Source organism: Phyllostomus discolor, chromosome 1 (genome assembly GCF_004126475.2).
Source record: "Phyllostomus discolor isolate MPI-MPIP mPhyDis1 chromosome 1, mPhyDis1.pri.v3, whole genome shotgun sequence".
Taxonomy (NCBI): domain Eukaryota; kingdom Metazoa; phylum Chordata; class Mammalia; order Chiroptera; family Phyllostomidae; genus Phyllostomus; species Phyllostomus discolor.
Genome location: NC_040903.2, coordinates 78,735,910 through 78,750,562, shown reverse-complemented (window position 1 = coordinate 78,750,562; position 14,653 = coordinate 78,735,910). Strand labels below are relative to the sequence as shown.

The 14,653-nt window shown below is 48.2% G+C and overlaps 1 protein-coding gene across 4 annotated transcripts in view; it reads right to left on the bottom strand.

Moving 5' to 3' along the window:
* DIP2C (disco interacting protein 2 homolog C) overlaps nucleotides 1-11,405 on the bottom strand; it is a 435,220-nt gene extending 423,815 nt beyond the window's left edge. For 3 of the 4 annotated variants that reach the window (XM_036025084.1, XM_028505417.2, XM_036025087.1), the window contains exon 1: nucleotides 11,198-11,405. In XM_036025084.1, coding sequence (XP_035880977.1) covers nucleotides 11,198-11,282 — 85 coding nt within the window. In that variant the 5' untranslated portion in view covers nucleotides 11,283-11,405. The remainder of the gene's footprint in view (nucleotides 1-11,197) is intronic. The other variant, XM_028505418.2, reaches the window with a different exon arrangement.
* Between the last annotated feature and the right edge of the window lie 3,248 nt (nucleotides 11,406-14,653).

Here is a 14,653-nt window from a genome sequence, read left to right as displayed (position 1 = left end):
AAGTCTTCGAGGTTCCCGATGCTGGAACATCTGTCTTTACTGGGGAGCAGCGACGTGCTTTCTGACTGAGCGCATGGGAAGCCGCACTGTCCAAGAGCAACATTCAGAAGGCCCACATGGCAGGAAAAGACGTCACACACGAGTGCGCACATTTGTAATTTTCAACTCGGATACATGGATTAAAAAGTCCGATGCCAACATGGATAATCAGGAAACAGGGAAGGTACACACTCGTGAGAATGCAGGTGGATGTTCTAGAATATTCCAGAGACAATATCCCAGGGTGGCTCATGTCACACAAAAATCTGTCTTATCCATTTTAAAAATGGTCATTCCTACCAATATTTATCTGAATTAAGGTTTTTTTAATTAACTGAAAGGAAAGAAGCTATCCGATCTGTCCCAATAAGATTCTCTAATCTTATTTACACATTTTCACAATTATGAATTTCTAGATTATTTTCACAATTATGAGTAATCACTAAATTGCTTCCCCTCCAGGACCTAGAAATAAAAATAGGACAACAACAGACAGCCACAGTCCCAACAACTTGACTAAACAGATCATGGTTATGAAAATAGAGGGTCTTTTTAATCCCCTGCAGGGAGACTACAGGTTCCCCAACCATCCTTCCCAGAATCTGGGAAGGCAGACAGTGGGGCCCGCACGCCCCACTGGGCACGCCCCTTTCGGCCGCCATGGTCAGCACCAGCCGCACTCCAGTGAGCTGCCATTCTGCTGGTGTGGGGTCTTGCCTTCGATTTGTAGAAAGTGCAGCATCTGCGAAGTGCAATAAAATAAGGTGTGCCGGTACCAGTAATGTCTGGTAATTAAGTTGATTGTTCTATCAGGTGGAAAGAATATATCATTTAGGGTATATGAAAGTCAATATGTAAAAAAGAAAAACCACATATACCATGAAATTTGCCATCTTTTTTTTTACGGTCTTATTTATTTGTTTATATTTAGAGAGAGGAGAAGGGAGGGATAAAGAAAGGGAGAGAAATATTGATGTGTGAGAGGTACACCAATCTGCTGCCTCTCGCACGGCCCCAAATGGGGACCTGGCCGGCAACCCTGGCATGTGCCCTGACTGGGAATCGAACCTGCGGACCTTCGATTCGCAGGCCACCACTCAATCCACTGAGCCACACCATCCAGAGCAAAAGATGCCATCTTTGAAAAATTTGATCTCCTACCTTGGACCTGCCTAACTTATGGCACAAGAGTGGGCCTCCCCCTGAAAGAGCTATCATGCGAAAAGCAGGTGGCAGCAGCACGGAAAGAGCTCCAAGGGCAAAGCTGATTACAGGGACCTATACTCACCCCTCGGCCTGGGTAAGCTCTCTGAACACTTTCCCTTTTTATGAGATGAATGTAATTTCACTCAGGTTGTAAGTGCTAAAAGGTAATATAATGGAATACATTTAATGCAACGAAGGGAATAATCAGTGAGCAGTAGCTACAAATATATGTAAGCGTCCTCCACCATGATAGAGAGAACAGACTTTGTTCACACCAAAAAAATGTCAACTTGCAACATCTGATTCAAAAGTCCACATCATGCACCATGCATCCCGACAGACAGAACGCCAGTGCCCTGGGGACAGAGGCGAGCACAGGTCACATGTATGAGACGTGGGCCCGTCCCCTGCAGGAACCAGAGAAGATCAGAATGGGCACCTCGAGTGGCACGAAAGCACTCCACGATGAACTAAAAACTGACCACCTCATGAGTGATGCGTGGCTGCTTAAACGTGATCACCATCACCCTGGTTAGCACAGTGGGGAAGCTTTGAGAGAGGTCACCCTTTCCTAGTAGAGATGTCGCAGAGGTTAATTCCTGGAACCTCATTTAGAATATGTTTCCCAGAAACAACACAACCCAGAATTAACAGCATTGCCTCTTGAGCAAGACAGTTAAGATTTCTGGTAAAACCATACCATATCCAGCCTTCTCATTCTAAAGGATGCTATCCAGAAAAATTAACCCAAGGGAATGCATGTCTTCTATTTATCTTCCATGATTAACATGGGAAATTTTCAAGCATACAGAAAATGTGAAGTTGTACAGTGAACACCCATGGACCCAGCCCTAGAAGACTGATTAGACTTTAAATGCAAAGTTCCAGAGGCAGCCAGCTAAGAAAATGTGCAGCATAAGCCCCTGCACCATCACTACCAAGCAGAAAGAAAACACCAGGGTTCCCCTCGCTGACTTGCTGCTCAAGCTGGGGAGAGACTGCTGAGGAGGGGGCTGCCCCCACTGCTTCCCCTCCCGAGAGCACCCACAGCTGCTATCAAGCTCCTTGCTCGGGCCTCCAAAGAGAGGCCTGGATCCCCAATTGCTGATCCAAAGGAATCGTGCCTCGCAAAAGCCCCGCGCCGTGGGCCAGCGCACTCAGCACACTGACCACGTATCAGGAAACCAAGGTTCTAACGCTCATGATGGCTTTCTGACCATTTGAAATTCAGTCTGCTTTCCTTGTCTGTAAAAAGAAGAAAACATCATTTCCTTAGAAAATACTTTTAAAGGACTAAAAAAGATCAGCATGAAAGCAGTTGAAATATACCAGGCATCATGCAATTATAAGGTTCATTTCATATCTTGGTTTCACAGAATGCTAGTGTTCCAAACATCTGTCCCCGTCCCACATCATCTTTCAAGAATAAATCCCAGGCATCAAACTGCCCTAGGGTCCCACCGCCACGGCCAGCCCCATGAGCTTCCTGCTGCTGCTGGGTGTTCTCAGCCAGCCCCACCCCGGCCACCTTCTGCCCACACTCCTTCCCCAAGGCCTTGCTTGCTCTTCTATATATCTTCTACAGTCACGGGACGCACTTTCTGAAAGGCCCTGTTTTACTTACACCCTTTCTATCAGGAGCAGATCTCATCCACAGTTCTATTTGTGTCAAACGCTAAACTCAACCAGTCATCAAGGAAACAAGCAAAATCAAGGCTACTTCCTTCTTGTGTCCAGAGCTAGCCCTTCCTAAGAACAGGGAATTCTAAAACACCAACAGGTATTATAAATCTCTTACTAGTAGGAGATCTAAACAATAATTCATCACCATCTTAGGGGGAGGGGAAAAGAAAAACGAATTCTACTTCCTTTCACACTGACCTGTGCACAAGTAACCAAGTGAGGAAGCACGCTCAAAGTCCGACTGTGGCGGCAGCAGCCAAATAGCCCCAGGTGCGATCTCTCACTTGGCCCCAGGACCTCAGTGCTGGGGAGGCTGCCCAGCCAACCCGGCAGGGTTACATTCACAGGAACTGAGCAACAGGAAGAAATAAAACCTCCCACCACAGTGAGTCCTACTCTTCCAGAATTGACACAGCACTGCGCAGTGACTTGGGGGCAGGGGTACCGTGACAATGTGCATTAGTAATACCCATCACAAAGTTTCAGCCCTGGTGAGCTGATTGATACGGTACTTCCTTGGCTTTAAATAGGTGCATATTCATAACTTAAGTTTAAGGGAACCACACCCTTGCTTAAAAAGCTCCTTAAAGATCACTGTATATTACTTAAAACTCAACAGCCTTTAAGCATCCATTATATTTGCCCAAATAAGAACAAAAGATGTTTCTGAAGCCTGCTAACGCTCACTTAAGAGTACGGCAGGAAGTCCAGCTCCACCTTATTACTTCATGTTACTCTGAAACAGTCTGTCCTTATACCTGATCAAGGCCATCATTTCTGCAATGCCATTACGGTCACATAGGGGTGGGGCTTAAAACTCTATCTCTGGTCTTTATCTTAAAAGAAGTTGATAAGAGTCAATCCCACTCACAGTCACAAACCCAAGGGAGCTCAACCCACGAGACTGCTGCCAGGAGGATCGTAAGGATAAAGCCCCAGGACGTCCCAGATGTTTGGCAAGTCAGGGAACAGGGCCTGGGGCCACACTGCCAGAGCCAGCCCCTGCCCGAACCCCACACCCCACACCCCCACACCCCACACCGCTGCAGGAGGCTGCAGGAGGCTGCGGGTGGGAGGGGTCTGGCCTCTCACAACTGCCGCAGGCTCCAGTCATTCCACCTGTGTGGGCCCTCAGCCGACATCCACGTGCATCCGTCACCAGACATGAGGAGAAGAGACGTCAGCTAGTCTCTCTGCACACGTGTCCAGGAGGCAGATGTCTCGGAGCCACAGCCGGCAGAGTTCCCCGCTTCCTCGTCAGGTAGCAGAGAGGAGGGGGACTGCAGCAGGAGATACTCAGGCAGCTCCTTCAGCAAGCTTCCGGGACGACTCTCACAGGAGGTCCAAATGCAGTCTGGAGGAAAACTTAAGAGGACATCCTTCCCAGATACCGCTGGACTAGAACCTAAGCAAGGACATCCTTCTCCTACTTCTCTCTTGAAAAATAAAGGAGCTACAAAAATAAATAAATAAATAAATAAATAAGGTAGGCAGGGGAGGGGGCACTTACAGGTGTATTGACTCAAAGAGGCCATAGGAAGAAACAAGTTTTGTCTTCCAAAAAATTTTTTCAAGGCATCACAGCTCTGAAATTATTCCAGTACAGGGTAAGTGGCCAAGCAATAATTAAGAAGTGTGCCCTCTCAGCAGAAGTGAGTGCTTCCCACACCCTGCCTGCGCCTTGGAAGGACTCCTCCTCCCACTTCCTTTCTCCTAGGGCCACTCTTAAAGTCACTGTGACCCCAAATCCTGTGAAGAAACTGGGGTGAGGGGAGCACCAGGAGCAGGAAGAACAAGGAGCTCATCCCAGCACCTGGGAGGAAAAAGGCAGAAGTGGGTATTTACCAGGCAAACACTGGGACACTCACTGCCTCTCTGGTCCCTATGACAACCCTGCAGGGAGGGTCATTAACCCACATGGCAGCTGAGGAAACTGAGGCTGTGAGGGACAAGCTGTCTCACCAAGAGCATCTTGGGACAAGCATCTCACCAATGCTGTGAGTGGTGGGGCCAAGAGAGAGCACTGGGCACACTCTGGTGTAGGAAGAGGACTTCTCAGAGGATCAGACCTTCAGCCCAGAGAAATCTCAATATCCTCCCACGAATTCCTGCCAATAGGACTTAGAAAAACCCAGAGATAGTCAAGAAGCACAAACGAAAGTCACCCACGAGTTAAAAATGTATTTCTATACTTAAATTCCCAGGGTAATATAATCCAGCCCCCTCAAACGGATGGTTCCTAGGTAAAGCTGTCCTTCCTAAACCGTTAGGCTAACTAAAAGATTTCATCTGTTCCTTTCCTTTGATACCATAAGGCTTTGCAACTGCTCTTAGATATACTTGACATCCTTATATGATGACTTATAAGCTACATTTTGCCAGCATATGGGTAATTGTAACATGCCATACTGGCCATGTTCTATTTGCATTTCTTTACTCATAAAGACACAGAAACTTCCAGTAAGGATAATTAATAACATAGTTTCCATTTCCATTTTCATTTCAGGTAAACTGGCCTATTGCCCAGCAAGCATCTCTTAAAACTTCCTTAGAGGATGTCAGGGTAGATCCATGCTGTCTTCATCTTTATAGGGAAGTGAATCTCAGCTTGGTGAGAAATGGGAAGAGGGAATAGAACAGAAATTCAGCCCTGGCTGGTGTGGGTCAGTGGGTTGAGCCCCATCTTGCAAACTAAAGGGTCGCCAGTTCAATTCCCAATCAGGGCACATGCCTGGGTTGGGTGCATGCGAGAGGCAACTGATTGATGTATCTCTCACAAATGAATGTTTCTTTCCCTCTCTTTCTCCCTCCCTTCCCCTCTCTCTAAAAATAAATAAATAAAATCCTAAAGAAAGAATAAAGAGCTCTCTCAATTTGTAATTTACACAGCAGAGGGTTCATTCTACTATGCAACATATCAAAAGAATATTTTTAAAAAAATACAGAATCCCTCTCCCCCAAGAAAAGACTGCTGGCTGTAATTTTGATTTTTACAACTCAGTACCTCAGCATTCTCCTACTCCATTTGTTTCAGGGCTTATTACAATTAAAACCCAATCAGGTCCTGAAGACAGAGGGCAGTATCCACACGCTCAGAAGTCAGGAACCCCATTCCTTATCACCCTGGCTCCTGTACCACACCCCGCCCTCGCTGGGACCCCTAGTTCGCCTCTCCTCTCTGACAGCCATAATTGTTATCATCACAAACAAACTGATGAAATTACTTCTTTTGAGATATGACAAGTTTTTCACTCTCTTAGCAGAAAGAATAGAGCACTGGCAACAACAGTAGGTAATCCCTGGATGGGGCACCAAAAAGGTAAAGACAGCAACCTTGGAAGTAGAGGTGTGCAGAGGAAGAAACTGGAGGGTGGGAGAGCACCAACCCAGTGAAAATTGGCCGGAAAACCAAACACATCAGCTGAGGCACCGTCCACATTACAGCCAATGGTGACACGTCCCTGATTCCCAGGATGAGTACTGATGCGCAAAACTAAATCAAGTCACTGCACCAAAAATTTGCCTTTTTTTAAGGTGCCTGAGTAATTATGAGAACTAGAAATGATCTGAATAATATGAGTAGGATTTGAACTGGTGAGTCAGTCCACGTACAGAACATCAAAATGAAGATGATCCAGTACACTCTCTTTGCAATTCAGAAGAATGCTACAACTCATCCCCTAAATCACTGCTTTTTAAAAAATCGGCTCTAAAAAAAGAGACAACCATTTGAAAAGGCTGGGAGGAGGAAGACAAGAAGTGACTCATAACTCCAACAGCTTGTAGCCTCAAACCATAGCAAGAATATAAAACCCGTGGGCCTTGTCTGAAACAAAACTGAGTTGTTGTTTCGGCTCTAAACCCATGACGTTCGGATCTAAGGACTACAGCATTGCAAACATCTTACAAGCATTTGGGACAAGGTTACATATCTATGCCTTCAATGTGTGTGGTTACTTCCATAGCTTCCTAGCTATAAATCTGACATCTATATTCATGGAGAAATGACCATCCAAATGTAACAATTTTCATAATGCTGAAGAACTCTCAGAATTCAAGTCCACCCATTTCAAATCCCACACATAACAATGCTGACATTTTGGAAATATTTTTTAATACAGGTAACGATATTTAACATTTAGCATGAGTATTTCATTTCATTCACCGTGATACTTATGGCTATGTGTGACAGTTCTGAGAGGGATGTACGAAGCAAACACACTCTGGAAACCATCCTGAGATCTGCCTCCACAGGGAGGTGGAGCACCACCGCCTCTACTTCCCCGATCTGCCCACCCCTCCCTTCCTCCTCCCCCGCTTACAAGAAATCATCAATGAGCCTGGGGGGCGGGGGGGGGGGGGGGGGGGGGAGGACAACTTTTTTCACACATTTGTTTGCCAGAGTCAACTGTTTCCTTTCCATGAGAAGCATGTACACAAAGTTTAGATGTCATTAGAGACAGCTGGGCCTCTGCTTACTGACTTTGCGAGGTGGTCCTAAGCTTTCAGCTTCAGCAGAGCTTTTAGCTCTGTAGCAACAGGGACCTCCAAGAAAAGCACCAGGGCTGGAAAGAGTGTGCAGGATGCAACACAAGTTTGGAGCAAAGTGTATTTGTTATCTGGTACCAGTAGCCCTGGAAATGCCACTCGTAAGTCCACAAACTTTCCAAATGCCATCTCGTTACGATTCCACTCTTAGGTGACAGGAATGTGCAAGCTGCTTATGGTTTGCTCGTCTGCAATTTTTTAAAAATTACTGGCTCCTTGACCAACACAAAGGTCTGACATTTAAGTCAGCATTCACCTCCTTCATCAAACAGCTTCACATTTACTAAGAAAATGTTAAGTTGCATTCTATGATGAAATAAAACTAACAGTTAAGGTATCTGGTATATTAATTAGCAAAGCAAAGCCTGAACTGAGAAACCCCCAAAAGCAGAAGTTAGGAAGTAAGTAGGCATACCAACAACTAGAAAGCCACAAAGGGTTTGACATAGTGTATAGTTTTTAAAGACATCTCTTCTGCAAACACCAAATGAGTTTCACAGGCTATATCACAAGGCAATTTCCTTAGTTCCACCAAAATAAGAATCCAGCCTCTCCAGAAAGAGTAGGGAGAGTGCTTCTGTAGTTGCAAGTCCAGTGTTCGCACAGCCCCAGTAACAAGCACCAGTTCACAAAGAAACTTACCGCTCCAACTCAATTAATACAGGAATTTCTTTAAAAATAAGACATGAGCCTGTCGTTATTGAGAAGTTTTTTGTTTCCTCTCTACTTTGACTGGTATTTCCATTTAAAGTTTTTCCTGAAGCCAAATGTTTACTCATAATTATTGAAATTATTTGGGTACCCTGTTAATACCAAGAAGAAAAATGCAAGATCCTAAAAGGCAAGAGAGGGGAAGAAAAAAATGATCTAGGAAAAGGAGTGTCTGCCACTCCACTTGGCATCCTGCAGCGGCCAGCTCACTGGCTGGCTTCCTCCCCTACTCACATTCAGCCCCAACGATTTGAGCAGACTCACAATCCCTGGCCGCACAACAATGACTGGAGCTGCTGGTGCCCGCATCTCCCCAGAAGGCTCCTGTTCACTGCTGACGAGGCTGTTCGATGGGAGAGGAGCTGGCTTTCCCCAGTGAGAGGAGCACTGGGCAGTAACAGCAGAAAGAAACAAGGATACAGCCAGCAGAGCAGGGAAGTAAAAACCTGAGTTCTACAGACAATGGCCCAATAAAATATAATATTAGCATCTATAACAACATCCATCAGGCAGTGCAAACCAGAACAGGACCACTGTCTACAAATCCAGATAACAGACAACCGTTAATGACTGGCAGGCCACACAGTAATTTTGAGAGACCAGTCCACTGCCTTTTCAGCCTATACTGTATACTTAAAATGGAACTGTTTATGTCATCCTCCTCTGTAGGAACTGAGCACCGAAAATTCCACGTATGCTTCCACAATATTCTCTGATATTTCCATAAAATAATGAAGACTAATTTGAAGAATCCTCTCCCCATGAATCTTGATTAAAGGGAAAATGTGAAAGCAATACACTTAAGTAATTCAGCACCAAGAGCTGTTTTAACTCTTCCCTTTGAAAGTGGGTATGCTGGGGCATTTTTTAAGTTCCAGAATGTGAAGAGACACAAAGATTTCTGATCCTGCTACTACTTGGTTTCTTTTAAGCAATACTGGAAAACAAGTTGGTTCATCTAATTTAAGCCAATAAAACTATTCTATGGTGGTTATAAGACCCGAAATTCCAAATGACCTTAAAGAGCAACTCTAACAACTCAGCAAGAACAAAGCAAGTCAAACTGGGGGGTAGGGGGCCAGCAGGGAGGGGCTGAGGCTCCACCAGCCCACACCACAACCCTCTGATTCTTTTATTCTTCAGTGTTCAGGCTAGGTCTAGCAAGGTTTACATAGAAAGAAAAACAATAATGTGCTTCCTGCATGCAAACACACACATCCCTTTCTCTGTCCAGACACTCAATAAGACATTCATTAAGCCCTTTTTACAAATCTGTACAGAGCACGGGGCTGAGTGCACATTGGTCCGAAGTGGTTTTGCCATCCTCTAGGCGGCGGGAACATATCACTCACCCTCCGAGAGCAACAGCTGGTCATAGGTGAGTGTCATCTAACAGGTGAGTGTGCCCCAAGTACATGTTTGTGTGACCGTGACCACTCCTAGCACAGCAGGGAGCCAGGACACATATTTGGGGCACTGTCCCAGACTCAAAGAAGCAAATGTGAGCTGATTTCCAGGCTGACAGGGAGAGGTGAGCAGGGCTGTGGAGTTCAGATGGCTCCCACTTTGCTGACACAGGTGGGGTGCTGACACTGAACCTTCGGACGATGCGGACATAGCAGAAGTGCTTGTTCAGAGAGAATGCATGAGTGACCGGTGCTGTGAATCACACAACAGTGGTGCAGATGAGAAACTAGAGTTCTGTGGGGCTGGTAAGCAAGGGAGAAAACCTATCTGAGCATCGACAAAATTGAGGAACTCCCGCAAATGTTTTCTAATACAGACTTCGTCCCTTCAAGCACTGTCCAGAGCACAAACTTATCCACCAGTGTAAACCTCAACAGTGTTCCCAGGTGGAGTCACCCTGTATGGCCTGCCTCTGGAACCCCTGGGGTACTAGCAAAGCCCCCACATCTTCAAACCAGGTCGAACAGTGTCTGCTCAGCACAGAGTCCAGGAAGCAGCTTCTTTCTCTGGCTGCGGGACTGTTAATTATTACAAAATATTGGGATGTCCTGCAGAACCCCAGATTTGAAAAAGAGAAATAGTCCATGGACATCCGAAAAGGCAGCTAACACTACACCTCAGTCCCCTGGTTTATTCCTTTCTGCGCCCTGCAAGTGTTAAAAAGGAAGACATAAAGTCAACATCGGCTCCTCCCTACTGATGAAATTGGCACGAATGAATTTACTTTCTGGCTGCCGGCCCTCACAAAACCGTTACACACACACACGCACACACACACACACACACACAAAGTTCACCACGCTGCACTGCTCCAAATATAAATCCGAGACGAGCCGGCCCCTCCCCACCCCACCACAGCCTGTTAGTGGTCTTTCGAGGGTGAGCCAGGTGAATACTAAATATATATTAAATATTAACATTTTAGAACTTTAGTGGCTTTTTTAAGACATAGCAAAACCCGATCTAAACTTATGACAGTTGAGCACATGATCCCACCATTAAGAGCAAATAAGAAACCGTACAGAACACTCCATGAAATCACGGCTGCAAATCTGTCACCAATTCCAAATCCCAGGGATGAGCGCGACGCAAGGAACCTGGCCTGAAGGAGGAGGTTGGAGACTCTCTCACCCTTCGCATCACAACACACACGAACAATAGTAGCACTACCTTCCCTGAGCAGGACAGGCCGTAGGAAAACCAGGATGCCTTGCACATCGGTGATCAAACCCTCAAGTCCAACGACAAGTTTCGCATTAGAACAAGGCCAGAACACCGCAGGCCGAGCGGCGCGAAGACGTCCCCAGCCTGGGCCGCGGGGGCAGAGCGCGGACGCGCACAAGGACACGGGCCCGCCAGGCCAGCAGCTCCATCCCGCGCCCCAGGCCCCGCCGCAGCGCAGCCCGGCGGCGACACGCACTGGCCCAGGTGCGGGCAGCGACACGCACCACAGGAACCCCGCTCCCCAGGGACCACGCGCCCTCCCACCCGCCCGCAGCGGCCTCCGGGAGACAGCACGGCGCGGCCCGACCGGGCCTTTTACCTTCCGACAGCTCCAGCTCCAGCTCGGCCAGCCGCGCCCGCACCTCCAGCGGCAGCGCCATGCCCTCCAGGCTGCGGTCCGCCATCGCGCCGCGCCCGCCTCTTTGTTCCAGGCCGCGGCTTGGCCGCTCCTGCGATCCCTGACCCGCACCGAGCGGCGGCACCGGCGGGCAGCGCTCCTCCTCCGGCACCTCCTACGCGCGGCCCCGCCGGGCGGCCTCGCGCCCGCGACCCCGCGTCCCGCGCGCCCCCGGCCCAGCGCGGTCCCGCGGCTGCTCCGTAGCTCCGCCGGGTGCTTCTTGATGCGCGCGTCAGCGAGAGCGCAAACAGGGCGGGGGCTGCAGGGCGGGGGCGCGCACTGGGATCGGGGGCGGGGGTGGGAGAGCAGGCGAGGACCTAGTGACGGGGGCGCGCACCAGCACGAACGCTGCGGAGGGGAGCTTGTGGGGTGCGCTAGGGGACTTGGGGTTGGCAGGGTGAGGATGATGTGCAATACGGGGGCGCGCGCCAGGACAGGGGCGCGCACCGGGATGGCGACGCGCACCAGGGCGGAGACGGGCGGGCCAGCGCTGGGCGCGCTCCCAGGACGCACGCACCAGCCCCGCCGGCCTAGCCGGCCCTCCCTGCCCCGCCCAGCCCTCGCCTCCCTCTGGTTCAAGGGAAAAAATACCTGCTGGAGACCGGCCTTAACACGCAGGTTGAAACTTCAAGTATTCTGGGTCTTCGAGGACTGAATTTGTGTGTATGTGAATAGTTTCTTATGGGGAGAGGGGGGCGGGGACAGTTTGGGCCGTGGAGCGAGTACCCGGGCTGGAAGTTCCTAACTCTAATTGCAGAATCCACCAGCCTGTGCTCTTGGCTAATCAGTGGTCTGCCTGGCCTTGTTCCTCACCTGCTAAAAGGAGGCTGGAAGAGAGGTGGAGTCAGCTACTGTCCACATCCATGTAAGCCTAAGAGGTCGTGGCCAGTTTGCACAGTCCCCAGCATCCACCTTTCATAGGCTGGGGGCTCCTGTCGTCCTCAGCAGGTCCTCTTCCCCACGCCCTTGCCATGACTGCCCAGGATACTGTCCTTTCCTCTTCCACACATCTGAGTTATCAGAATCACCTCTGAGCGATTACCAGATCTGTGCCTCTGGGCCCGATCGTTTGGGAGAGGCTATCTCTTGCCTACAACTCTCCAACTGAATCTCCTCACGGAGATAACCTGATACTCCCAACTCACAAACCCAAGATTCAGCCAGTACCTTCTCCTGACTTCTAACTACTTGCACCAGTTTCCTAATTCTCCAGGACAGAAAGATTCGCCCGAGACTCTTGCCTTCTTCTGTCTTCCCCATCGTCTCTGGGCTGTCAAAGTCTTGGTCATTGACCTCATTTTCATTCTTGTAACCACGCTTTCCAGTTCAGCCTCTGCTCATGCCTGGCGAATTCCAAGGAATTCCTGGTCGTTTTCCCACCGGCTACTTAACCCTGAAGAGGAGGCAACGCCCAGAAGCTCTGTGGCGTTCTTTCCCCTTCCATAAGTAGGCAATTGTATGTATGGCACTTGCTTAGCTGGAGACGCCAGACCCTCTGCCGCCCGGCTCCAAACTGCAGCCCCACCACATCTCCCATGCTCTCCCAAAAGACCTCCTCCTGAAGGCCTTTTGCACCTCCCTTCAGGGTGTGCTCTAATTCCAGAAAAATCTCTCCCCCTCCCTGCTGTGCTCCCAAATGCCTGTGCTTTAAGTCCTGTGGACATATGGACACTGTTGGCTCCTCCATCGTCTCTCTCCTTTTCATGATAAACAGATCACTGGTACAGAGAGCCTTAGAGGGGCTCTATTCCAGCCCTTCATGCTACAGATGAAAGGCCTTAGAGAAATAAAATGCAGAGCAGAACCAGGATTCAAACCCCAGTCTGCAGAACAAAGCTCTGGATTCATTACAGCAAAATGAGACTGCACACTCCACATAGTAAGCAGTATCAAGTTGCTGTAGGGCAGGATGATGCCAAAATAAAAATATATGTTCCCTTTTCAATGCACAGATGGGCTTTGATCATTTACGGACGATGCTATAACTGAGGTTGGTTCCAAAGAAGACTAGTGTTTTGAGTTAAACACATTGATAGCACACTGAGATTCTGAATGAAGGTTTATTTTAACAGGTCTTTGTGTAACTTCAGAGTGCAGATTGGACAGTGTACTCATGGAATTTCCAATGGCCTGATAGACGTCTTTATCTGGAAATCCTGTCATGTTCTCAAAACTCATTATAGCCAAAATCAGATTCTTCTTAAATGCCAATCCTCAGTCTCTGCTCATTACCTCTGATCATGGCCTCCCTTGCTCCCTGTCACCCATGCTGTGAACCATGCCTGTTATCAAGCTTTAGTAACTTCTACCTACAACGTTTCTCTGACGCCTCTCTCTCCTCCCCTCTGCCCACTGCCACTGCCTAATTCAGACCTTCAGAGCACATGCTCCATAACATCGCCCCCCAAGTTTTTTCCTTGTAATCTCTCCTATGATGGCTGTCAGATTGACAGGGGAACTCAAGAGTTAAAGATTTTAGCTTTTGCTGTAGTTGATAGGCTCAAGCAATTAAGGCACTGGAAGGCTGTTATTCCAGGAACAGGAGTTCGTGACCACATGACTCCAGGAGGTGGACAAGCAGTTCGATCTTTGTGCCCCAGGGGGTCTCCAAGCCTTGGAAACAGTATCTAAGTCATTGTGTTCCAGAGGGACCACCAGTGCTGCAGATGAAGAATTGTTCATCAACAGACAAAGAAGTACTAGGAAAATCGCCTCCAGACTGCAACTCTTATCCAATTAACCTTTCCCCAAAACCCTTTATCTACCCTTTCTTCTCCTTATAAAAAGTTTGTCTTGAAATGAGATGTTAAGGTGGTTTTTGACTGTACATAACCCGCCGTCTCCTCAGATCACTGGCCACCTGAATAAGGTACCCAAAAAGCTTCAATCCTTGTCTCTACATATTGGTTCTGGCAGTGACAGACAGTACAAACCCCGACTTTTCCAGTTTCAAGATCACTTGTTTTAAAGTGCCACTTTGAACAGGAGACAGTCTGGGCTCTGCAATATACAGTGGTCCTCTGCCTGCAAACCTAAGAACCCCTTGCTTGGACACTGAATGCTTCACAGGCCCTGGCACAAAGCTTTCTTCTCTACCTTCTGCTCTGCAGCCCCCTGTCGTGCACCTGTGTTCTCCTCAAGAATTCTTGGTTGCCTGTGTCTGTTTCTACAGACATGTTCCCTCTTGTCATACTCTCTCCCTTATTGTCCAGCCCAAGTTACAACCACACATCAAATTTTACTCCTTCAAATCCTGGTTCGAACACTGCTTTTTCCATGAAGCCTTCCATCCTAATCTCCTGGTTGGAAAGATGCTCTCCCACCTCTGGAATCACACACCTCTTTTCTGCCTGGTGTCGCAGATTAGTAGACTATCTG